This window comes from Vanellus vanellus (genome assembly GCF_965231255.1).
Source record: "Vanellus vanellus genome assembly, chromosome: 1".
Lineage (NCBI taxonomy): Eukaryota > Metazoa > Chordata > Aves > Charadriiformes > Charadriidae > Vanellus > Vanellus vanellus.
Genome location: NC_138905.1, coordinates 51,324,247 through 51,349,037, shown reverse-complemented (window position 1 = coordinate 51,349,037; position 24,791 = coordinate 51,324,247). Strand labels below are relative to the sequence as shown.

Sequence of the window (24,791 nt, the reverse complement as noted above, 5' to 3'; positions counted from 1 at the left end):
GAGATGTCATGAGCCTCTGTTGCTTGACCCAACCTTGCACCATGATGGCAAGAGGGCAACTGCTGTTTTGGCCAAATACAATCAGATAGAGGAATGTCTTGGATATGACTCTTCTGTACCCTTGGTGAGCTCTCAATTCAGTAAACTAAAAGGCTACTCCTAGTAGTGTTTTGTGAATTTAGACACAATTCTTTTTTAAACTTCACTGAATTTAAACTGACCCTACGATTAGTTTTACTCATTTCAGAAGTAGATTTGCCACATGCTAACTGATTTCCTCAACTCCAAAAGCAATGCAACTTTCAACAGATGTATTCCCTCGACGCTATTGTTCTTTTTATCTGTATTGACGTTGTGACCCTGAAGTTCCAGGAAGACAGGGGGTGCATGGTGATGATTGACCTTGCTGACCACTAGAGACTCCAGTGAGGGAGAGGACATAAGGGAGAAGGGATCTGGTTTGGGCTTGTATCCAACTACTACAATGTATTTTTAGACTATTTTGTACTAAGGAAGTAAACACTTAATGCTGTGTAAAGGTTAGAGATAGACCCACCCATTCTTGGAAGTATGTACAGCTTGTCCTGAGTGACATCAGTGATGGATCTGTCTTGTGTGTATATGCAATTTGGTGATTTATTACAGTATAATTTTGTGCCAAAGCTTATTAAAAAATAAGGATTGTTTCAGGAAACTATTGTTTTATACTGAGCTTTTTTCCCAGTAAATTTCCCAGTAAATTTACCCAGTAAATCCATTTAAAGAAATATTTGCAATATGGCATACAGATCTAGTATCTAAGCTTTTCAGCTATTTGCCTTGATTGCTCTTCTCTACTGTATGGGCCTTTGGGAAGATATCCTATGTCAGACTATTTTTGCTTATTTTAAATGCATATTTTAGCTACCACAACAATATTGAGTGTTATCACTTTAAAAAGTGATCTGTAAAAAGCTTTTTGCTTTTTTCTATTAGTTATATTTCTAAGACTTGTTCAATTAAAAAAGAAACACAAACCAAAACAATAAAAATGGAAGTTAGTTTTGACACATGATTTTCGTAACTCTTCAAATTGGCTATCACCCTGAATACAGAATGCCATCCACGTGTGTTATGTGCAAATGCTAAAATGAGATCTTATCAATAAAGTGGATTTTCTTTGAAGCACATATAACTGATGATATTAAATCATATACCATTTTTATATATTTATAAAAATTACTTGCACCTCTTTTTAATAATTAAACATATGACTCAATGCGGAAAAGGAAACTGAAAGTTGGATTTAAAGAAGTAAAATTCAAATTCCATTTATCTCTTTTCTCTCTTCTCAGGTGGAAAGACATGACATGAATACCCTGAGTTTACCGCTTAACATTCGCCGTGGAGGCTCTGACACCAACCTGAACTTTGATGTACCAGATGGGGTCTTAGAGTTTCACAAAGTCAAACTCAGTGCAGATAGCTTGAAACAGAAAATCCTCAAGGTTACAGAACAAATCAAAGTTGAACAAACAGCTCGAGATGGAAACGTGGCTGAGTATTTGAAACTGGTAAACAGCGCGGACAAGCAACAGGCTGGGCGCATTAAACAAGTCTTTGAGAAGAAGAACCAGAAATCTGCCCACTCCATTGCCCAGCTGCAGAAGAAATTGGAACAGTATCACAAAAAGCTGAAGGATATTGAACAAAATGGATCTTCCAAAAATACTAAGGATACTTCCAAAGATAACTTGAAAGATATTCAGCATGGAAAGCCTCGTACTTCTGGGCATGGGACAGAGAGCAGCAAGTCGGGTGTGCCGGGTGTATCCTTGACACCACCTGTCTTTGTTTTCAGCAAGTCTAGAGAGTTTGCAAACCTGATCCGAAACAAATTTGGTAGTGCAGACAACATTGCTCATCTCAAAAATACCTTGGATGAATTTCGGCCAGAAACGAATTCTAGAACATATGGGGGCAGTGCTACCATTGTTGCCAAACCAAAATATGTTAGTGATGATGAATGCTCAAGCGGGACCTCTGGCTCAGCAGATAGCAATGGGAATACTTCCTTTGGTCCTGCTGTGGCAAGTACCCTGGACAGCCAAGGAAAACTGTCCATGATTTTGGAGGAACTAAGGGAAATCAAGGAGACACAGTCCCAATTAGCTGATGATATTGAGAATTTAAAAGCACAATTTAAGAGAGACTATGGGTTTATTTCTCAGATGTTACAAGAGGAAAGATATAGGTATTTTTTTTTTTTTAGCTGTTCTCTTGAAATGATTTCTGAATTGGCATAGAAACTATTTGGAAAGTGTAAATGTGGGGGTGTGTTTGTGTGTGATATTTCAGAAGCAAGAGGAAAAAATAATTCCAATCAATATCTGGTCCCCAAAATGTTCCACTCCTAGTAACTGAAAATACATGTAGAACATTAATATTTCCTATCAAACAATGCGGTAGTTGCCTTTTGTTGAAGGCTTGTCAGAAGGTTCATCTGACATCTTACTGGCACATTGTATTATGTGAATATTGCGTACAGGAGATGCCAATTGTTTTGTAACTGGTGGAAGAGTTCTGATCTATTGTGACTTGAAAATGCCAATCAGTCTATGGTGTAGCAGAGCTGACGTACAGTTGATAAATATAACCTTTAGTCCTGAGTACCTTGTCCAAATACTTCTCAGACACATTGCTATCTTGTGGATGCAATGTCACTTTGTACCCTGGTGTAACACACAGCTGTGAAATGTGATTTTTAAGTGCTGTAGTACAACTTCCTCTTGCATTTGTTACTTGGCAATTAATTCCTTTATCATCCACTGTGGGAAGTGAGATACACTCTACAGAGGGCTTGCACCTCCTGTACCTATATCCCATTTGTCATATGGCTTGTTAAAGTAAGTGTTGATTCTTGAAGTCTTTACTACTCTACGGGGCAAAAACTCAGTGTGAATTGCAATATTTAATGTTTGCCTTGTTTACATTTCTTGAAATACCAGGGAAGGCTGGATGTCAGGTGGTAACATGGGAGAGGAAAGAACAGAACTACTGCACTCAGGACATGGTTTCAGAACAGCCTTTTCTGACACCTTAATGCCATTAAGATCTAAAGCCTCCTGCCACCATTTCCCCAGCTAGACAATTTTGCCTCCATCATTTTTGTGCTGACTGCAGTGTTTGTTTGTGTGTTAAACCAAGTTTTAAACTCACCAAAAAAAAAAAAAAAAATCTGGTGGTTTAGTTGAAATGGTTTACTGTGCAGTGGCATGCCAGAACAGGCTGTACATGAATGGCAGGACCTTGCAGTACTGTTTGAGAGAGGATCTGGGGAACATATCTTTCACTACTGGCGAGCTGTTAACTGGCTCAAGCTTACTTATGAAACCGTATCTTCTTGTCTAAATGAAAAGTGAGAAATGGAAAAATGTGAGTTGGATACCCTTAACCATTCTTTATAGTTCATATAATTTACCAATGATGTACAAATATTTGCTCTTTAACACCCACTGCCAGCACGGGAACACTGAAAAAAGGCTTTCAGTTTGCTGAATAGATGCTTACAGAGAGTTTCCAAAGTTTTTTACTGATTTCTCTATGTGCTCTGTAATGCCAGTCAGATGAATCCATAGTACATGAGAAGTTACCTTTTAAAATATGTAATTGTTTTCATGATTTAGCATTACTTGAATAGAACGCACTAAATTTAGACCTTTCTTTCTGATAAGATATGAAAGATTGGAAGACCAGTTAAATGACCTCACTGATCTTCATCAACATGAGACAGCAAACTTGAAACAAGAGCTAGCCAGCATAGAGGAGAAAGTGGCGTATCAGGCATATGAGCGATCACGAGATGTTCAGGTACTTTTTTTTTTTTCCTTATCATAAACTTCTAACACTTTTGTAACGAATCTGGGGAAAGATTTAAGCCTGTTTTGTCTGTTTTAAGATAAAAACCCAGCACACTTAAATTGGTGATAGCTCCATTTGTTTCAATGGATTCAGAATCTTATCTGCTGGCATTTATGATATAGCCTAAGCAGACCAGTGGATGAAGAATGGCCTGTTTTAATTTCTTGCACCAGAGGAATGAATTTAGTCTCCTTGTATTGTGTAAAATGCTACTTTTGACACTGTCCTAACGCAAACCTCTTGCATAGACTTTTGACAATATGTAGTTATATCACTGGCAAGGTTTATTATAAATTGAGTTTAAGGTAAAAAGTAAGAGAGCTAATTGATAAATAGGCTTGTAGATTTGCCAGTTATAATTTAAGAGTTTTAATCCATGGTTACAATGGCCCCTATAATCAAAGCTGTGGGGTGTGTTCACTTCAGTGATCAATTGTAGTCATGTGTGGCTTCTGTCAAAAGCCAGTAATAATTTCTACAAGTCTGTTGTAGTTACATACTTGAATATTTATATACAAGATAATGTATTTTATATAACGCATAATATTTCTACCCAAAGTCTGAGCAAGTCATGCAAAATGGTGAAAGCATTGTTTAGCCTTACCTTGGGTTTAAATTTGCTGACAACTGAGGAATGCTCAAAGCCTGTCTTTGTATTGGCTCAGATGGTAAAAAAACACAACCACCCACCCACCCCCCCCATCCTGTCCCGTACACCCCTGTGTTCACATTTCTGCAAACGGAGAGCACAGGCAGCAGGACAGTCTCCCTGTTTCCTGATTGGTGTGAGAGTTGGGAATGCCCCGGAGACAGAGTGGGAAAGGGACGGATGGTACTGAATCTAAGCATATCATAGGTTGCTTTGTAGGTTTAAAGAAGAGAGGTCTTTTGTGCAGGACTGCTTTCTGTGCAGGCATCTTGAGGTTGTAAAAACTGAATGAGACCTGCATTCTTCAGCAGAAGGGCTGTGAAATGTTCACTAACTCGTTAGCAGAACCCTAGAGGGGTGTCAGAGACTTTTAAAACTAATTGAAGTGCTATGTTGATACAGCCTTGTTTCTTTTATCTCTGTACAGTTGGGTCTATTTAAACCTCTTACTGGGTTTGGCAAATAAGCTAAAACAGAGTAAAAGCATTTAAGTTGTGGATATTTTAACTAACAACCTAACTTTGGAGCACCCTGTCCCTAAGGGATGGGCAGATCGTTTTTAAAACACTTGCTCACCCTTTCAATGCAGAGCTGCAGGTATCAGACACTTACAGTTGGACTTTCTCTAAAGCAGCTCAAGATGATTTGAGAATAACTTATGGTCAGAGTGGAAGAAGGACCAGGAAGGTTCTTTATTGTGTAGTGGAGAGCATACATGAACCCTAAGGGACTTTGTACCACCCGTTAAGAACTGTCTTCTATCTTATTACTAATTCCTAGAACGGTGAAAGGAAGCAGCCTTTTGTAAGATGCTGTGCCACACGCTTTGCGTTGAATTTAGTGCCTGGCTGGTCACGCGATAAGCCAGTTCAACTTGCCAAAACAACAGAGAAGTGACCCAGCCAAAGAAAGCTAATAACTCTGTGTGCAGTGGTTTTGTTTGTTTGCTTTTATGGGGAGGATTTGGTTGAATCAGCTTACTATGTGATCAGGTAAACACCCCTGCCAGTGCAAGGAAAATGTTTGGAGTTTGAGAGTGGGAATGGAAGTTGGGAAGCTGGAGGATAATTTTTCTGTTTAACACAGTGGTAAAAGGTTATGTCAAGCTGATTGATCTCATTAATTATAGACTTGCACTGTGTTACATTGTGGTGCCCAAGTCCCAACTCCAGCAAAAAGTGGCACTTTGGCAAGCAAGTGAAGCAGTCAGAAATGTTTCCATGTTTCACTTTGAGAGGGCTTAAGTGTGGGGTTAGTGCCTTAGGAACCATTTTACTCAAAGACTGTTTTTAGTCCACCCTCAAGCAGAAGAGCAAGGTCTGCTTTCATTAGAACAAAATGTGAAGTGAAATATATCATGTGAGAGAGAGAATCCCATAAAAGCATCACTACAGATTTCTCCACTGTCTCCAGTGGACACTGCCCTGTTGGGGTATGGATTAATGAGCCTTCACAGTGACAGAGGAAGCAGGCAATCTCTTACTGAGGACTCAATCCCAGCACTGGAGTGGCTTTGAGGAAGAAGGTAATGTAGACCATAGAGGTGGTGTAAACCAAATGCTACATGTTATGAAGTAGATTTAATTAGTATTGCAGCAAGCCTGTACTACCTAATGTTTTCTATAGCGTATACAAAGAAACTAACTTTGCTGTTTTAATGCAGTAAAAGTTGCCATGGCAACAGCTTTCCCAGTTCTTTATCTCATCAGTATATGCAGGAAACATTATCTATTGTGAACATTAGAGTTATGATACTTTTTCTCAAGCATGAAAAATGTAAAAACTACATTTTGGACAGCGTTGTCAGTCTCGATTATGTCTGAGCAGACAGTAATACACATGCAGATATATATGTGCATTTATTTTTAAGAGTTGGTTCATTCAAGTTTTAGGAGTCTATAATAAATTACACTTCTGTCTAGCTGATGGATGGCTCTACAGCTAAAATGGGAAAAGCAGTGTATGGAAATACAGCTGCCCTAATTCTTGTTTTCTGTCTCCAGGAAGCCTTGGAATCATGCCAGACCCGGGTTTCAAAGCTGGAGCTCCATCAGCAAGAACAGCAGGCACAGCAGTCTGAAACGGTTAATGCCAAAGTGCTCCTGGGGAAATGTATAAATGTTATCCTGGCCTTCATGACTGTCATCTTAGTGTGTGTTTCTACTATTGCAAAGTTCATTGCTCCTATGATGAAGAGCCGTTTTCATATCATCTGCACTTTTTTTGCAGTGACACTGCTGGCAATATTTTGTAAAAACTGGGATCATATCATTTGTGCCATAGAAAGGATGATTATACCAAGATAAAGCTGCTGGTCTGGCTGCTTTCTTTTTCTTTTTTTCCCCTTCCCCTCACTTTTTTTTTAAGTGCTGTGTGTATACAGATTTTTTTTTTGTCAGTTTAAATATGCAGACTGGATGGCGAAGGCTACAAAGACTCTTGGACTTTAACATACTTGTTGGCAGTCACTTGCCTGTTCAATCTGATTGTGTCTAATTGGCTATGTCTGTGGTGAACTGCTCGCTTATGTCAGTCTTCTGCCTTAATCCAACGAGTTTTCCACTTTATACACCCACAAAAGATGGTATGATGCTCTGGGAGGGATCCAAACAACTGCAAGTGTCAGGTGTGCTTTTTACTAGACTGGAGTGCAAAGAGCGTGATCAGGAGGGAGTGCACCATAATGTGTAACCCTGTTAGGCTAGTAAGTTAACTTTCTCTCTGAATCCAACTAGAATGATAAACCAAATTATACAGCCATATGTCTTAATAGCTCTTGATTCTAAATTAATGGGTATCTGTATATGGAGTTTCTAGTTTTAAGGACCAGCAAAACTTGATGCTTCTGCTAGTAACCTTTTGCAGAGATTTTATTGTTTGTAAATTAGAACCATGATGACTATTGACCACAGTCAGCGGTTGTTCTATCCTGGCACTGTTCCTTATCACATTCGGGAAACACATAAATGTGGCATAAGGCTTCCAAAGATGAAATTAATCGAATGCCAAGATTTCTGTGCCACTTTGTAAAGGAGTAAAGAAGCAAGTAACTGGTGGGTAAGTTGTCGTGCAGACCAAAGCACTCTCTTACTTCAAGCCCTGCAACCTGCAAGGGGAAAGAAGTACACAGAAAGGCAACATTTAGGTTAGCCTTTGTTAGCACTGAATTGTTGGGGTGCTCTAACTGAATGCAAAGCAGATAGGTGGTGGGACTCGGTACAGTGGATTTCTTTCTTGGGTCAGATTAAGGAATGTGGAAGAACCATGAGGGAACAGCTTCCTGGGTGAGCAGGGAGTTAAATTTTTGTAAATATACACACACTGTGCAGACTCTTTTGACAAACATTCCTGAAAATAATGTATTAGGATACAGTACCACTACTAGGAGATAGGGTTGGGTTTGTTTTCTTACTGGAATTTATTTTGCTTGATTTAAGAACTGCAAAAAAAAATTCCCTGAAATCTGCTTGGCATTCAGCCATGATGTAAAACAAGATCTTTAATAAAAAAATAAAAAAATAAAACAAAACCAAAAACAAAACAAAGCACACCAAAACCAGAACAAACCACCACAACCAGAATTCTTCTCCACTCTCTGTTAAATGAAAAGATAGTGTCTCCAGTTATTTGATGTTCATTTGATGTTACTTTGAAAGTAATTTTCACAACAGATTTTCTTTTCAGTTGCAGTATTTGTTATGCTGGGTTTATGGGGCGGGGTGAGGGGATTACTCAGTGTATTTGTTTTTAATCAAGTGCAATAGTTGGTGTAACAACCTTATTCTGAGGAGAGGGAGTGGGGGAGGGGAGGCAGGGGAAGAACTTTGACATTTTACTACAATTGGATTAACAGTGAATACAGTTACTTTTTGTATCTTCAGGGACTGAAGGAAGGACAAAATTAACTGCATAAATAATGATATGACTCAGCATCTGGAAAACTCAATTAAAACACTTTAAAACTCATTAAAGAATTCTTTATATGTGCTACTTCTTTGAACCGAGAAATCTGGGAAGGATTCTGCTGGCTCGCAGGCACCGGAAATGGATCAGATCAGGCACACCCATGTCATCTAACCCAGCCCTACCTCATCATCAGGGGAAGGTGGAGTGGAAAGCAAAAGTCCTGCTAAGAGGGATATGACTTTATAAACCCCAAACTTATAAATCAGTCTATCCCTGGTTGTGTCAGGAGGAATTGTTATATAGATACATTCTTCTTTTCCTTTATTTATTTTTTTCTCTTTGCCTTTGGCCCTGTATTCCTGGTATCTGCTGAAGAAGGAAAGAGGTATTGTGTGCTGTATAAAACTTTTCTGTCTTGATTCCTGCCTGTGCTTCTGCTGTTCGGTTCAGGGACACCTTTCTTCTTGTGTATCTTAACCCATTTTGGCACTGTATACATGCATTGCAACAGGCCTTCACCCCCACCTTCCAAGTACTTTGCCTCCTTTTACAGCCAGCTCATAAACTCAGGGGATTGCTTCCACCAATGCAGCTCATAATTATCTTCACAGGAAAGTCCCTTCCACAATGTTAAAAAGATTAAAAGGAAAAAAGCAGTAGCTCTTTCCTGGCCTTTACATCACAAGAAAGGGTTTCTCTTGGTTTATTTTTATGCCCTTTTGATGTGTCCTGAGACCCTCTTGGTCTTTTCCACTGTTTTCATATAACTTTTTATCTTCATTTTTTAAAAGGTGTATAATGTCTTATAGTCTGTAATTTCAATTTCTTTAGCCAATGAGTGTGCTCCTTTTCAGACTCCTTTCCTTTCCGAAGTCTTTTCCTAAATTCTACGATCCATTTTACTAATCAGCCCTAGGACTGCCCCCTCCTTCCATAGGCCACAAGATTTATACATCCATTACAAAAAAAAAAAAAAAAAAAAAAACCAAGGATCCTGGTACTGATCCTCAGAAAGCTGTGACTCTTCATGGTGTTTCCTTCCTATCTTTATTATAATCTCTACTCTATTACATTTGCACAGCCACTTTCTGGTTTGGCCACTTGAGAAGACACTGTCTAGCATTTTTTTAAACACGTTCAGAAGGGTACGTGTGCAAGAAATAAATACTATGTGTTAATAAATTTTACATAAGATAAATTCCTTTGCCTGTTTTATGGTTATATGTTTAAAGAAAGAATCCTCCCAGTGCTAGTGTATGTAGTTAAAAATGTAATGTCAGTTAGTTTCAAGGTCAGGCAGGAAAAAGGTTAGTCAATTCTCTTATAACAAAGGAAGTTGGTGTGGTATGACCTGGGGCTGTGAAGGCTTCTGCTCCAAGGGCATCCTATTGCAGTCCTGGAAGACGACCTCAGTGCAAAATGAGAACATAAAATCAATGGCCCAATGAAAGATTGCTCACTGTCTTGATAAAATCTGACTGGGTCCAAATTGGAAACAGAAGGGTCCTGCGTTTCCATAGTGGCAGAGGACACAAAAAACTGTAAAGGCTACATAATGTTATTCATGCAAATTAAAACAACCCTAATTGGTAAACGGGCACAGCACTTCTGTAGGTTATTTTCCCTGCTGGATTTAAATCACTGGAGGATGTGAAATGCATCAAGAAATTAAAAAAAGATGTGAAGGGCAAAAGTCTGCTTTTGGGTGAAACAGCTACAGTTATGCACAGAGTAAGGCTGCAGCCAGGAGCCTCCACCATGTGGAAGGCCACCCAAAGGGGAGGGAGGTCTCCCCTCCCATTTTGTACCCTGTGCTGACACTGGTGTGTGGTGCAGTCTTCCATATGCCATGTGAGCTCACTAGGCTGGAAGAAAAACCAGCAAAAGAGGTGGATAGTTCTCCACATCTAGAGACTTAGAGGGCTGATAGAAAGGTCTCAACAGTGCAAAGCAGGGACAAAAAGGGAGATGAGCCTTTTTCTTTCTTGCTGCAATGACTTGTTGTCTGCCCCTAAAACTGTGCTCTAGGCAGCCTCCCTCCAGAATGACGGGGCAGCTTCAGCATAGAAAGGTTCTTCCTAGCTTTTGCCTACAGGGAACAGATGCCAACAGCAACAGAATGTGGTAGCCCAGGCTAGCCAGCTGTGTCTGTACGCAGGATCAAGAGCAGGCTCGTGGCCGGCCGGGCTAGCCAGCGCTGATGCCTGTGTCACTAACTTCAGTATCAGTATCATTTCCACCACCTGGGCTGGGATTATGTGAGTGTATGTATCTGGCCTGCAGTCAGAGCGCCACTTGCTGTGAAAGTATGCCTAGGCCATCCCAAATGGTTGTAAGACGTCTCTTAATGAGAATGTTGATCAGCTTCTCAACAAATTAACCGTGTTCTGTCAAGTTACCATTTGCTTTTACGTTCTCATACAACACATTAGAGGTTCTTTGTATACTCCTTACACTTACTCATCACAAGCCTCTAAGACGCACCCACTCAACAAAAGGTTGCCAGACAGTGTCTTTTCTGCTTGGTGCTGCCTGGTAGTCAATTATTTCACTTCACTTTTGACAGTAGTTTTCCAACTGAAACAGCCCTTCAGTTAGTGGTTAATACCTGTTCTATAGGCTTTTAGCAGCTTTTTTGCTCAGAGGTTTCTGGAGATTTAGTTTCTCGTGAAGGTTAGCACAATTTTTCTCATCTCTCCCATTTCAGCATTCAGGTCTAAATTAGGTTTCCTCTAGAACTTGTACAATGGATTCCTCCGCTAGCTTCAGCTATAACTCCATTATTGTTGAACATCCAATTAAGTCATTGACAGCATTGAATGAGACCTAATTTAAATTCCTACTCCTTTCTGCTTTACGTTATATGCATTCATGCAGCTTCTCATTTTACTGCACTCTTGTGATGTCTACTTGTTCTGAATTCTTAGAGAAGTGCTATCAAATCTGTCTACTTTTTACTTTAATATCAAAATGCCTGTGTGATGCAGTGCCTCTGCTGCAGGACCATCACATACAGATCTGATATCTGCACTACATGAAGGATATTTAAAAGCCAGTGGTTTTCTCTGAACAAATCATGACTGCTTATCTGGGGAATAGAAGTTCAACAGGCGAAGGCAAATTGCTGTAGGAAAGATACACAATCCACTGACTAGAAGTTGAAGCTAGACAAATCCAATGTAAGGATAAGCATCGGTTTTGTAATCATAAGGGTTACAGGTTAATAATTAGTTACTGAATAACATAAACAAGGACTCCAACATTTGAAGTTTAAGCTGAATGCTGCTGTTCAGAGAGGAATCAGTTCAGGCTTATGTTTGATACAAAGTCAGATGCATAACCACAGGTAGTGCTTTCTGGAGTTAAAATCAATGAACAAGAAAATATTTGGGAAAAAAACAAACAAACAAACAAAAAACAACCCACAGAAGCTTGTGGTTCATTTAGGTGGTATGGAAACCAGGCCCCTTTCCATTGTGATATAGACATTTTACTTCAATGGTACAACAGAAGGTAAACACAGATTAATGTAATTAAACACTTTAATTTGGGTAACAGAATTTAATCACTTCTGAAAGTCCATCTAGGAATAGCAATCAGGCAAATTTATTCTCTTTTTTAATCAAGCAAATATTTATCTGCTTTTTTCAGTTACCATCGTGCCAGAACATGGCCTTTAATTAATTACATTGCTCTACTTTAAAATGCAAGAGATTATAAAAGGCTTGTTTTCAGGTAAAGTTTGAATGGTCTCTCTGATGTTGGGTAGAATCCAGCGGAAAGAATCAGACAATTTTACATTACAGCAGTGAAAGACTAAAAAAAGTTTAATTTTAGTTAATGGAATTGCTTATTTTCCCTGAAAAAGCAAACTGAGTTGATGCTGTATATAAAGACTGCATGAGGACTAGTCAAGCTATCTTGTATGGTTGATTTGCTATGTGTTTAGCGTATTAAGTTGTACTGTTGTTGGAAAGTTTTGCACAAAGCCACCTTTCCTTTTTACCCAGGGAACCTGGGCTGGTAGTATCAAGGTGTACCAAAAATTGTCTGGTTTTATCGACTAACGTTAATTGTCTCAATGTGTGATCTACCATGTTTTTCATGCCATTTTCATTTTGTGCAACACTGTGGAAAGATGCAACTATGAAAATGTAATTTTTGTATATTTTGTTGTGTAATCATGACTGCCTCTAAGGTGCCATTAACATTTTTTAAAATAAAAATGCTTACATTTATTTGATGATGAATGTTATTTCTTAAACTTACTGTTTGATCACTCAAACCCCTATCAGTTTTTCTTTGTCAGTAACAGTTATTTAATTGACAGTAACAAAGATATTCAATGGACCATAAGCCCCAGCTTTAAAATACTGATGAAACTTAGTATTCTGCTCTGCTGCAGTTTTGACCAAAACTGGTAATTTGAATTTTATTTACAGCTATGCCATAGCAAAACTGCAAACATCAAATGAGATATCATCATTGCTTTTCTCCAGAGCTTGTGTGAACATCCTATGCAAACATGATGCTATTGTGCCAAGCAGTTGGACTCGCTTTGAATTTTTTTTTTTAAAACTGAATTAGTAACCTAAGCTGAATTTTTACATTATTGTCAGAAATTTTGGTCACATGTGCCAAAAAAGTAATACTGACATGCCTAATAGTTAACATAACTGACATAAAGCAAAACATTTGCATTTATTTTTCACAAAACAGAGGTCTTGTCAGCTGTCACTGGCAGCCATTGAGAACGGTATTATTTTTATACCAAGAACAGAGTTGAAACAGTGTGGTAACAGCATGTTGCTTTGCAATCATGCTGTACTTCCTATTTCCTCCTATTTGAGGAAATGGCATACAGCAGCTCCCACGTCACCTGCAGACTTTCCAAGGTCTTGTCATGCTGAGTTTCATGTGGGTGCCTGGAACTCAGTCTATATTAAGGCTAACTCCATTCACAAACAGCAGGTGCCCTCACAACCGCTAATAACTTTTCCCCACTTCTGGCATGGGCTGAACAACCCCTAACACACTGGCAAACCAGACATAAAAAAAGGCATCTCATCATCAGTTCTCTCAGTTGTTCATAACTGGCTTTGAAGAACGCATAACACACCCTGGTAACTGTTTTAGCACCCAAAACCAGAAAGGCAGGGAGGAAAAAAACGTTGCTGTTTAACTTAGCACAGAAAAAGAAGTGTCACTTATAGCCAAGTAGTGGTCACTACACAGTGTCAGCAATCACTGGATGAGACAAATAACCTTTACCAGCAGTATACACTGAAAATACTTTGTGTTGGTGCCACCAGTAACTCTGAGAACCAAAGTTGTATGAATGTGCCAGAAGCCACGTGAAGGCACCTAAGACTTCATCTGTTTCTTCACTGCAACTCATTTAGACACACCAAAACCTGCTTTGAACTAGCTAGTTCAGGCACTGCTAGCAGTGCGGTTTAAACTTAGCAATATGCTTCCTGAAGGCATGTGTGCCATTGCTCTACTCGTGCTAATGTGGAAGAGTACAGCAATCAAATGGCAGGTTCTGCCTCCCATGGCAACTGGCACAGAGCTGATGTAATTAAAGGGAGAAATTTCCATGCTGTATCCTCCTCAGTTCATGTTTGGACTGTGGACTGTGGCTGGCAACAGGTGGGGGAAGCCTAACCCGAAGGGGAAGAAAGATCCTGGGACAAGAGCTAGTAGGGCTCATCTATAGGGCTTTAAACTAGGTTTGAAGGGGGATGGGGATGAAACCAGGATTACAAAAGTGGTCCCTGGGAGAAGCGTACCAGTGCTTCTGGGTAAAAGTGTTAGCAAGGTCTTGCAGCCTGTCCCAGTGATGGTGGGGGATGGTGAATTGTGTGACAGCAAAGACATGAGGGGTAGTGATAATTTGGTAGCTACAGTAGTGTCTGAGCATGATCAGGTGAGAAATAGGGCTTGTCCCCAAAAGAAAGTGGCAGGACAATTAGCCCAGCTGAAGTGCATCTATACTAATGCACGCAGCATGGGGAATAAACAGGAGGAACTGGAGGCCATTGTACAGCAAGGAAACTATGATATAGTTGCCATCACAGAAACGTGGTGGGAGGACATACACAAGTGGAGTGCTGTAACTGATGGCTACCAACTCTTCAAAAAGGATAGGCAAGGAAGGAGAGGTGGTGGGGTGGCCCTCTATGTTAGGGGCAGTTTTGAATGTCTGGAACTTAACAGTGTGGATGACAGTGTTGAGTGTGTATGGATAAGAATTAAGGGGAAGGCCAATAAGGCAGACATCGTGATGGGAGTTTGTTATAGACCTCCCAATCAGGATGTAGAAGACGATGAAGTATTCTATAAGCAGCTGGCAGAGGTCTCACGATCATCTGCCCTTATTCTTGTGGGGGACTTCAACTTCCCAGACGTCTGCTGGAAATACTACACAGCAGAGAGGGAACAGTCATGGAGGTTCCTGGAGTGTGTGGAAGACAACTTCCTAACACAGCTGGTGAAGGAACCAACTAGGGGAAGTGCACTACTGGACCTACTGTTTGTTAACAGAGAAGGTCTTGTGGGGGATGTAAAGGTTGGAGGTCGCCTTGGGCAGAGTGATCACGAAATGATAGAATTTTCAATTCTTGATCAAGTAAGGCGGGGAGCCAGCAAAACTGCCACCTTGGACTTCCGAAGGGCAGACTTTAGCCTGTTTAGGAGCATGGTCGAGAGTGTCCCTTGGGAGGCAGTTTTGAAGAGCAAAGGTGCCCAGGAAGGCTGGGCATACTTCAAGCAGGTGCTCTTAAAAGTGCAGGAGAAAGCCATCCCCTTGTCTCGAAAAACTAGTAGATGGGGAAGAAGACCAGCCTGGCTAAATAGAGAACTTTGGCTGGACCTCAGGAAAAAAAGGAAAGTTTACATTCTCTGGAAAAGGGGGTTGGCAACTTATGAGGACTATCAAGATGTAACAAAGCTCTGTAGGGGGAAAATGAGAAGGGCCAAAGCTCAATCAGAACTCAGCTTGGCCACTGCAGTTAAAGACAATAAGAAGAGATTCTTTGAGTATATCAATAGAAAAAGGAAGACTAGGGAAAATGTAGGCCCACTGGTAAATGAGACAGGTGCCCTAGTGGTGGAAGACACAGAGAAGGCAGTTACTGAATGCCTTCTTTTCTTCGGTCTTCACTGCTAAAGCTGTCCCTCATGAATCCCATACTCTGAAGGCAAAGGGGAAGGTCTGGAGAGAGGAAGATTTTCCCTCTAGGAAGGACCTCCTCTAGGAGGGCCGTGTCAGAGACCATTTGGCCAAGTTGGACATTCATAAGTCCATGGGCCCTGATGGCATGCACCCGCGAGTGTTGAGAGCTGGCGGATGTTATTGCTAGACCACTCTCCATCGTCTTTGAAAGGTCATGGAGAATGGGAGAGGTGCCTGAGGACTGGAGGAAGGCTGACATCACTCCGATCTTCAAAAAAGGCAAGAAGGAGGACCCAGGGAACTACAGACTGGTTAGTCTCACCTCTGTCCCTGGGAAGGTAATGGAGCGACTCATTCTGGATGTCATCTCCAAACATGTTGAGGAACAGGAAGTTATTGGAAGTGGTCAACATGGATTTACCAAGGGTAAATCATGCTTGACCAATCTGATAGCTTTCTATGATGTTATAACTGGTTGGCTGGATGAGGGGAGAGTCGTAGATGTCATCTACCTTGACTTTAGCAAGGCTTTTGACACTGTCTCCCATAACATCCTCATTAGGAAGCTGAGGAAGTATGGGCTAGATGAGGTGACAGTGAGGTGGATTGAGAGCTGGCTGCGGGACAGAACTCAGAGAGTTGTGATCAGAGGCACAGAGTCTAGTTGGAGGCCTGTAACCAGTGGTGTCCCCCAGGGGTCAATACTTGGTCCAATTTTGTTTAATATATTCATTAATGACCTGGATGAGGGGACAGAGTGTATCCTCAGCAAGTTTGCTGATGATACCAAACTGGGTGGGGTGGCTGACACCCCAGAGGGCTGTGCTGCCATCCAGCGTGATCTGGACAGGCTGGAGAGCTGGGCAGAGAAGAACCTAATGAGGTTCAGCAAAAGCAAGTGCAAGGTCCTGCACCTGGGGAGGAAGAATGTAAAGCACCAGTATAGGTTAGGGGTGGACCTGCTGGGAAGTAGCTCCAAGGAGAAGGATCTAGGGGTCGTGGTAGACAGTAAATTATCCATGGCCCAGCAATGTGCCCTTGTTGCCAAAAAGGCCAATGGAATCCTGGGCTGCATAGGGAAGAGTGTGGCCAGTAGGTCGAGGGAGGTCATTCTCCCTCTCTACTCTGTACTGGTGAGGCCACAACTGGAATACTGTGTCCGGTTTTGGGCTCCTCAGTTCAAGAGAGACAGGGAACTGCTGGAGTGAGTCCAGCGAAGAGGGATGATTAAGGGATTGGAGCATCTCCCTTATGAGGAATGGCTGAGAGGAGACCTGGAGAAGAGAAGGCTGAGGGGAGACCTTATTATGGCGTACAAGTATCTGAAGGGTGGGTTGAAGGAGGATGGAGCCAGGCTCTTTTCAATGGTTCCAAGTGACAGGACGAGGGGTAATGGGCACAAGTTAGAACACAGGAAGTTCCGTTCAAATACACGGAAACACTTCTTTACGGTGAGGGTGACAGAGCACTGGAACAGGCTGTCCAGGGAGGTTGTAGAGTCCCCTTCTCTAGGGGAGTCCCCTTCGCTAGGGGAGATGATCTCTAGAGGTCCCTTCCAACTCTGAAAATTCCGTGATTCCGTGACTTACGTGGCAACTCATTAGTTTTGTGAGGTCAGCTAGTGGATTGATGCTATGTTACCTTTTACGTGCAGCTTACCAGATTCAGACAGAAGGGAAGCAGAGAGGCTGAACTCCCCTGCCTTAGGGCAAGCTTGAAACTAGCCAGTGCTAAGCTGCCGAAAGAAACATCAATACGCTTATGACAGGAAGTTTAGGAATTGAGCTTGCATTTGATGTAGTCGTGATCCCTTTGGTTTGGTGAGTGTGTGGTTCTAGCAATCTGTGTGTGTAAATTTGGAAAAACTCTTTTTAGTTAGTGTGGTTAGAATGGAGTCAGTCTAATGGAAATGAAAGCATAGTCCTCCCCCTCCACTCTGCCTTGGTGAGGAGTACTGTGTCCAGTTCTGGGCTCCCCAGCTCAAGGACAGGGAACTGCTGGAGAGGGTGCAGCATAGGGCTACCAAGAGGATTAGGGGACTGGAACACCTCTCCTATGAAAAAAGACTGAGGGAATTGGGTCTCTTTAGTCTGGAAAAAAGACGGTTGAGGGGGGACCTGACCAATGCTTATAAATACTTAAAGGGTGGGCGCCAGGAGGATGGGGCCAGGCTCTTTTCGGTGGTGCCCAGTGACAGGACAAGAGGTAATGGGCACAAACTTGAGTATAGGAAGTTCCACCTAAACATGAGGAGGAACTTCTTTACCTTGAGGGTGGCAGGGCACTGGAACAGGCTGCCCAGGGAGGTGGTGGAGTCTCAGTCTCTGGAGACATTCAAAACCCGCCTGGACGCGTTCCTGTGCAACCTGCTCTAAGGTGGCCCTGCTCTGGCAGGGGGGTTGGACTAGATGATCTCCAGAGGTCCCTTCCTATGATTCTATGATTCTATGATTCTGTGTCAGGACTGAAGCCTGCAATATATGAGAACAATATACATAAATGTGAAATCTCCTTGTATCCCAATAAATTTTTCTGTTGAATACCATTTTAATAAGTTGGTACTGGTCTGGGAAACATCCTTTTTCCCCATAGCCACAGACACATGGTTGAAGGGGAAGGACACAAAAGATCAGTATTCATAAGCACAAGATCCTCTCTGTACATGCTGAACAGAAAAGTAGAGAACAACGCCTGAGTGATCAGCAGTCCCATACAGCACACTTGCCTAAGTAATGGCTTCATAAACTGCCTCATGCTTTATATCTACGGATGTCCTATGTGCTAAAAATTACATTCTGGCCCTACTGAGCTCAACAGTAAAAACCCCTCTGAATATAACCAGGAAAGACTCTTATCACAGCACTATGGCACTTAAAGGCAATTTCACCTCCTGATTTTGTAATGCCAAAACAACTATTTTTCTCAGGCAATCTACACACAACGTATGGTTCTAACTCTCCACCACAAATAGCACACTACTTGTTCGCAGACATCTCTGCCCCAATTGTGTGAGACGATGAAACTATTTGAATGCTTTCAGGCTCTGCTGACTCAGAGGCTGAACAGAGCTTGTACTCCCAGCACCGATTCCCCACTTGGCCTCTATCCTGCTAAGTTGGATTCAGGTCAAGGTGACATAAACTAAGCATGGATTAAACTACAGGTATGACCAGCAGCATGTGTGTGTAACCGCAAACCCCTTCTCTAAAGATATACCACTGGGCTACAGGAGCTCGAGGATTTATCTAATCTAGCAACTATTTTCAGCTTGCTCAACTGAGGCAGCAAGGAAGGCTAAACGAGCTTTCAAACTCATCAAGCCATTTTCTGACCATACTTACACAGTGTCTTCTTCCAAAGACTCTATCTGTAAAACACGTCGAAATATTTTCCTGGGCTTCTCCACATATTTTACAGTTCTCTGTGTGTTGCCTTCTTTGTGTGAGGATGAACCTTGCTGCCTTGTGAAATGGTGAACTACCCAGAACTAATATAAGATGACATTTAAAGAGACATACAATCTCTTAATACTGTCAACCAAAAACCTTGAGGTCTCTAAATGAAATCTTACTTTTACGTGAGCCCCCAGTGAATTTAAATAGTGTACCTTAAAGAAATCTTACCTTTTTTTGAAATAAACTACTGAGATCTGTAGCTGCATAAATTTCTATTTCTACAAAGAAAAACTGTTGTGGGAATGCTTCAAAAAGGGGAATTTGCACCTGTTGGAATAATCCAACATATTATAAAGGTATTATACCTGCTTCCTTTAGGTTCTGACTTAATTAGAAGAGTAAAACTAACATAAACAAAGAGAAAACAAACCAACCCCAATATGTATTTCCCCTCTCTCCTCAACAGGATGGCTTCTTTTTACATTTACTTGTCTCCCAGTTTTTTTCATTTGTCTTGTAATATTGATAGTTGTCTTTTTCTAGTTGTTTCTCCCTCTTGCCCTCTACGCTCATCTCTTGATTGACCCTCTTCTCTCTCTGCTGTGTCCATAAGCCCCATGCACCTGCTTTCTATTCCTCTTTCCGTCAGCCATCTCCTCCTTGTGCCTTTGAACTCCATCTCATCTGTTGCTTTTTCTCTCTCTTTTCTTGTATTCTACAAGATTCCCAGGTCAAGCCCATCTGAGTCACTACAGCAGCTCTATTATTAAAGCAAGCAGAGGTAGGAGCAGGTTTTCGGAACAGCTTCTCACATTGCTGGGAGACATAGAGAGAGACGGTCACTGTGACAAAGAGGCGCATCATCACCACCCATAGTTCAAAAAATGCTAGCTATCAGGCAATTAACTAGAATTACCTGACTCAGAGGGCCTTGGAGGGAAACATGTACCCTTTTTTGATCAATGTGAAAAACATGGAAGCAAAAATAAAGTAACATGATTTCCATCATCTTGAGCCATCCTCTTAGAACAAGATTCAACACTGGAAAGGCTTGCACAATAATTGCACCATTATTTAACAAATTAGCTGGCAAGAGACACCCAATCCTGTTTGTTGATTTTAGTTACCTAAATAATTTTAGATTTTGTATTTTTTTTTTGCTATGTCCCCTGCAGAGCTCACTGAGTGACCTAGATTCTTGACATTGTTTCTCATGTAAATTAATTGTTTTCCAATAGATGATAGCTGAGCAATCCTGATGTGTACAGACACTAATAGAACCAGAGAAAGAATCTAGGCCACGCTACCATTCCTGTTAATGAAGCTGTATAAGGGAGGAAGAATGACCTTAGTTAGCATTAGTATTTGCAGAGCTGGTATTGAAAAAAATAATATAAACACAAGCAAATTTGATACAGAAAACAAGACAGTCAGGCATGCAACTTCATCATACTTTTTAGAAAGATTTTTTTTTATTATAAAGCTGTGTAGAACTATGGCTTTTTTTTTTGTTCATCATAATCTGATTTGCACCATAATTAAATTTTAGTTCATTTTGAAGGCGAACTTTTAAGTTGTAATGTTACTTATTTCAGTATAGGTACACATTGATAGATTGAATACTGTTGATATTTCACTTCTAATATTGCGAAGGCATTGACCACAAGCACAACACGGATGTAAAACTGTACAGCGACGTCAGTCTGCAGAGTCAGACTTCCAGCGAAGTAAGCACTGAACTCCTGTCATTGTAGCTATGGAAGTGACTTGTAGTATGTTTTGGACATCTTCTTATTAACTGAGCTTACAACCACCTCTAGGGGAGCCACCTGTAATTGCCATCTTCAGCTCTGTGTAAAACTATTGGCAAGTTTAGCATTTGGCTTTTTTCTCTTTTTTCATGAGGATGTGCGTGCGTCATCAGTAATGCCCACCTTCTAATACAATATTTGAAGCCAATTTAATCCTTTTTAAAGGACTGTAAATCTTACTAGCGGAGTGTCGATACCGGTCTGGATAATCAATCTCCCACTTCAATGTCTCTCTAAAATCTCTTCGACTGAAGAAATTTACGAGATCACGATTACAGTATTTCAACCACTCTTACAAGCCGACTTCTGTCAGAAAACAGCGACCATGGCCGGGAATGCCTGGAATGTATTTTCCTTTGTACGTGGCTATATACAATCCTGATTGTTCAGCTTGGTATGGACAAGCGCTACTTAGTACCGCTGAATACAAAACCATAACGCATACTTTTTACCTCAGCGAGAAAGCATTAGGCTCAGGCATCTATTATAGGAAATTACCGTGAGCTGCACGGCCGCGCTTTCGCCTCCCTCAGCGCTGCCAGGTCGCTTATTCTCCCTCCCCCCGAAGCGAAACGGCAGCGACTGTCACAGAACCTCATGAATTACGGTACAGAAGCTTCAGACTGCTGCACAGCGGCACAAAACAACGCGTTTGAAACGCGCCGCGTTCAACGGAGGGGCGTCACAGGGGCAGCCTATACCGACTCCGCCCTCCCCTCAAACGGCGGAGCGACCGTTGGCGCCGGGGGCACCGCCCCTGGCGCGCAGGCGGGCGGTGCCAGAGGGCTCAGGGGCGGGGCAAGCGGGCGGAGGGCCGGCGGCGCACGAGGCCGTTGCCCTGGCAACGCTGCTCCGCCCCCCTGTTTGAGCCTCGGCCTCCGCCACGCTCCCAGCATGCTCCGCGGCACCCCGGCGGGCGGAAGCGCCGGCGGGAGGTGAGGCGCCATTTTTAAATTCCTCGAACGGGTGGTGGCCGCTACCGGCTGAGGGGGCTGGTGTGTGAGGGGCAGGGCACCGTTGAGGGGAGGCCAGGCGGGAGCAGAGGGCGGGCGGGCGGACTGGGGTCTTCCTGCTTGGGGCTTCACCTCGCGGCGTAAGAGCTGGGAGGCCCTTCGGCCTTTGCTGCGGCCCCGCCCGCTCCTCCCCTGGGTTGTTAGTTACCGAGCGGAGAGCTGCAAAGCCGGGAGGAGAGGTCGGCAGCCCGTCCCAGAGTGCCATCGTCTTTGTTCTCGTGTATTGTCTGGTGGTGACAGTCTGCTGCGGCCTCTGTTGGCTGGTGGTGGGCTGGTGGGTTTGGGAATCGCCCAGCACAAGCCGGGGCGGCAAAGTTCATGGGTAGGAAGAGCCTGCTCACTGCCAGGCTTTCAAATGTTCACGTTTGCATGCTATTTTTCCCCACCAGTGAACTTCAGCATGTGCAGTTTGAGGATAGTGATTACTTTTCTGCACTTCTGGATGTGTGATGCCTGTATTAGTGTTGTTCCTCTGACCAAGCTCCTATGTCCACAAGTCATAGGAAAATTAACAGTAAAAGTGTCATGGTGACTTACATGGCTTGCTTTGCCTGGTGTGCTTTTAGTCCACATAATGTGGAGGTGTATATATTCATATTTCTGCCTACAGGAGGTGTGGGATACATACTAATGTGAGGCCTATGCCCTTTCTGAACATCTCTGGTTTTAGGTCAATGTGAAAGGGAAGTGATTTTTCAGAAGAGTTTTGGTTGTGGACTGTTGAACTATTTGTTACAAGCAGCCATCTGTATTCCCGAGTAAAACTGAATAAGATTGTATTCAGCAAAAGTTCCTCATGTGTGTTTGAAGGTCTCTTGTTATGAAAAAAACAGTGGAAAACACACATGGCATATGTAGGCTAGCTGTTCTTGAGTACAGCTAGATTTACCAACTGTAGTTCCCATGCAAAATTTCAATTTGGTCAATAACTGCTGTCAGTTTGACTTAGTAGTGTATATGGCTAAAGCAGAAATTTTAATCCTGAGTTAAGATATAACCTTGTTTGTTGCTTTTCACCTGACAAAATTAACCGTATCTCTAGTGTAAGACAGAAATTGAAAGGGTCATAGCGTGCTATGTGTAGGGATGGACACTGAAATAATGTATGCTTAATTGTTGGAATTTGTACTTTGACCAGTGTTGTGGAAGAAGTGGTAGTAGTTTGAATGAGATTGGTTCTATAATGTAGAAGTCATACAGATGTTCTCCAAAACTTCTGCACTTAGGCACGCAAAGGTATTAAGCGTTTATTTTCCCTGGATTCTCTACAGTGATATCTGAGCAGTGTCCAGATTATGGAACTTCCTATAATAATAAAGTTTTTTGTGTTTTTCTTTGATATTTTTTCCTCAGCATGTGTGTGTGTGTATATATATATTTAAGGTGATTACTTTGCCTATTCCAAGTTGCTGATGATGGATTAGTAGAATATGGACAGTTAAAGCAATTTCTCAAATGAGATATAATTTTGGTTTTTATTCACTTGATGTTCATGGGAATTCTGATCTACCGTGCGTGTGTTGCACAGTCATTTTAGGTAGGATTTGTTTCACTTGACTTTGACTGTTTAAAAGCTAGGTATCTAGTCCAAGGATGTGATTTTGTGAACGTCTGAGTACATGATGAGACAACTCTGCTCCTGAAAGGAGAATACGTTGCTCCTCTTCCTGCCTATTTATTTGGCTGTTTGTTCCTTTCTTCTAGTCCGTACCAGCTGTCTCCTTTCACTGATGATATAGCTTCTTGGATTTTTCCATGAGCTGGTGTGATTCACTGACGTCGCGGTAAAACTACTGAGTGTTTTCTGCTTGTTTAAGTGTGTTGTCTTCTTGAGTTAAGTCAGTTCGTGGAAGGGTCTGACGAATGATAACTCTAGGAACAGGGATGCAGAAAGGATGGAGCTTCCCGTTCCTGGTGACAGTGAGCTCTTGTATGGGATTATGCTTTTTCATTAGTTCATAATGTACTCTTACTGTAGACTCTTAAGCAGGGATGAGAAGGGGTAGTGTTTGAAGAGTCACTTTCATGAGGCTGTGCTTCCTTTGAGTGTCTTGCTTATTCTTTCAGGAAAATAGTTGTATTGTTTCACAAGACCTTGGCTAATTCAATTAGGAAAAAAAAAAGAAAGAGCATATAAAGATGTCTAGAGTTCTGACAGAGTCAGGCAAATGGATTAAACCATAGATTGTGTGAAACAGATGTTTGGCTTTCAACAGATTTTACTGAGAATTTTAGTGCTTGAACAAAACACGGCACAAGGCTAAATGCTGTTAAGTTTTTTTTATCAATAGTTGCAAAATTACATTGATTGTATCATTTAACTGTTTAAAATGGTGTTCAAATATGATAAATTTATGTGTGTTAAGTGTGGCTGTGGTATGGAAAGCAGAGCCATGAGTGAGTTATGTCACCCAGGTGAATTACCAATACCTGCTGAAATCATGAAACAATTGGAGAAGAAAGGCAAACCAAAGGTGATTCTTGGAAATGTAATTGAGTTACTTCACTTAGCTAAATATTCTACAATAAATATTGCTATTTCAGCTAGTGAGTGTGCATTTCCTAGGTTTTAGGACTCTGCACCAATACCTTTATATGTGTACCTGCACAAAATTATGTTAAGATTTCATAGTATGAATTTGGGGCAGCTGATACAAGTTGAATGTGATAAAATTCAGCAAATATATAGGTGGAGAATTAGTTTTAGATATAATGTGGTTTTAGTTTCTTTATGTTTTATGGTTCTCTACTTGAACAAATCTCAAACCGGGGAATAAATTTTAACTAGTGTTCCTTTAAAATATTTCTCTAAAATTATGAGTGTAGTCTTGTGTAATTTTGAAGATTATTTAAGTTGATTGACTATGAAAAAGTACCATAAGCCATTAGCACAGAAGAAATTCTTGTTAGTAATATACTTAAAATATCTGTAGCCCTAAA

The 24,791-nt window shown here is 41.5% G+C and overlaps 1 protein-coding gene across 1 annotated transcript; it reads left to right on the top strand.

Annotated features, from left to right (window-relative positions):
* Positions 1-1,349: 1,349 nt before the first annotated feature.
* On the top strand, positions 1,350-6,855 carry TMCC3 (transmembrane and coiled-coil domain family 3; the record flags this gene model as incomplete). The annotated part of the gene is made up of 3 exons (XM_082480083.1): positions 1,350-2,233; positions 3,714-3,849; positions 6,553-6,855. The coding sequence occupies 3 exons, from the start codon at positions 1,350-1,352 to the stop codon at positions 6,853-6,855; spliced, it is 1,323 nt and encodes a 440-aa protein (XP_082336209.1).
* Between the last annotated feature and the right edge of the window lie 17,936 nt (positions 6,856-24,791).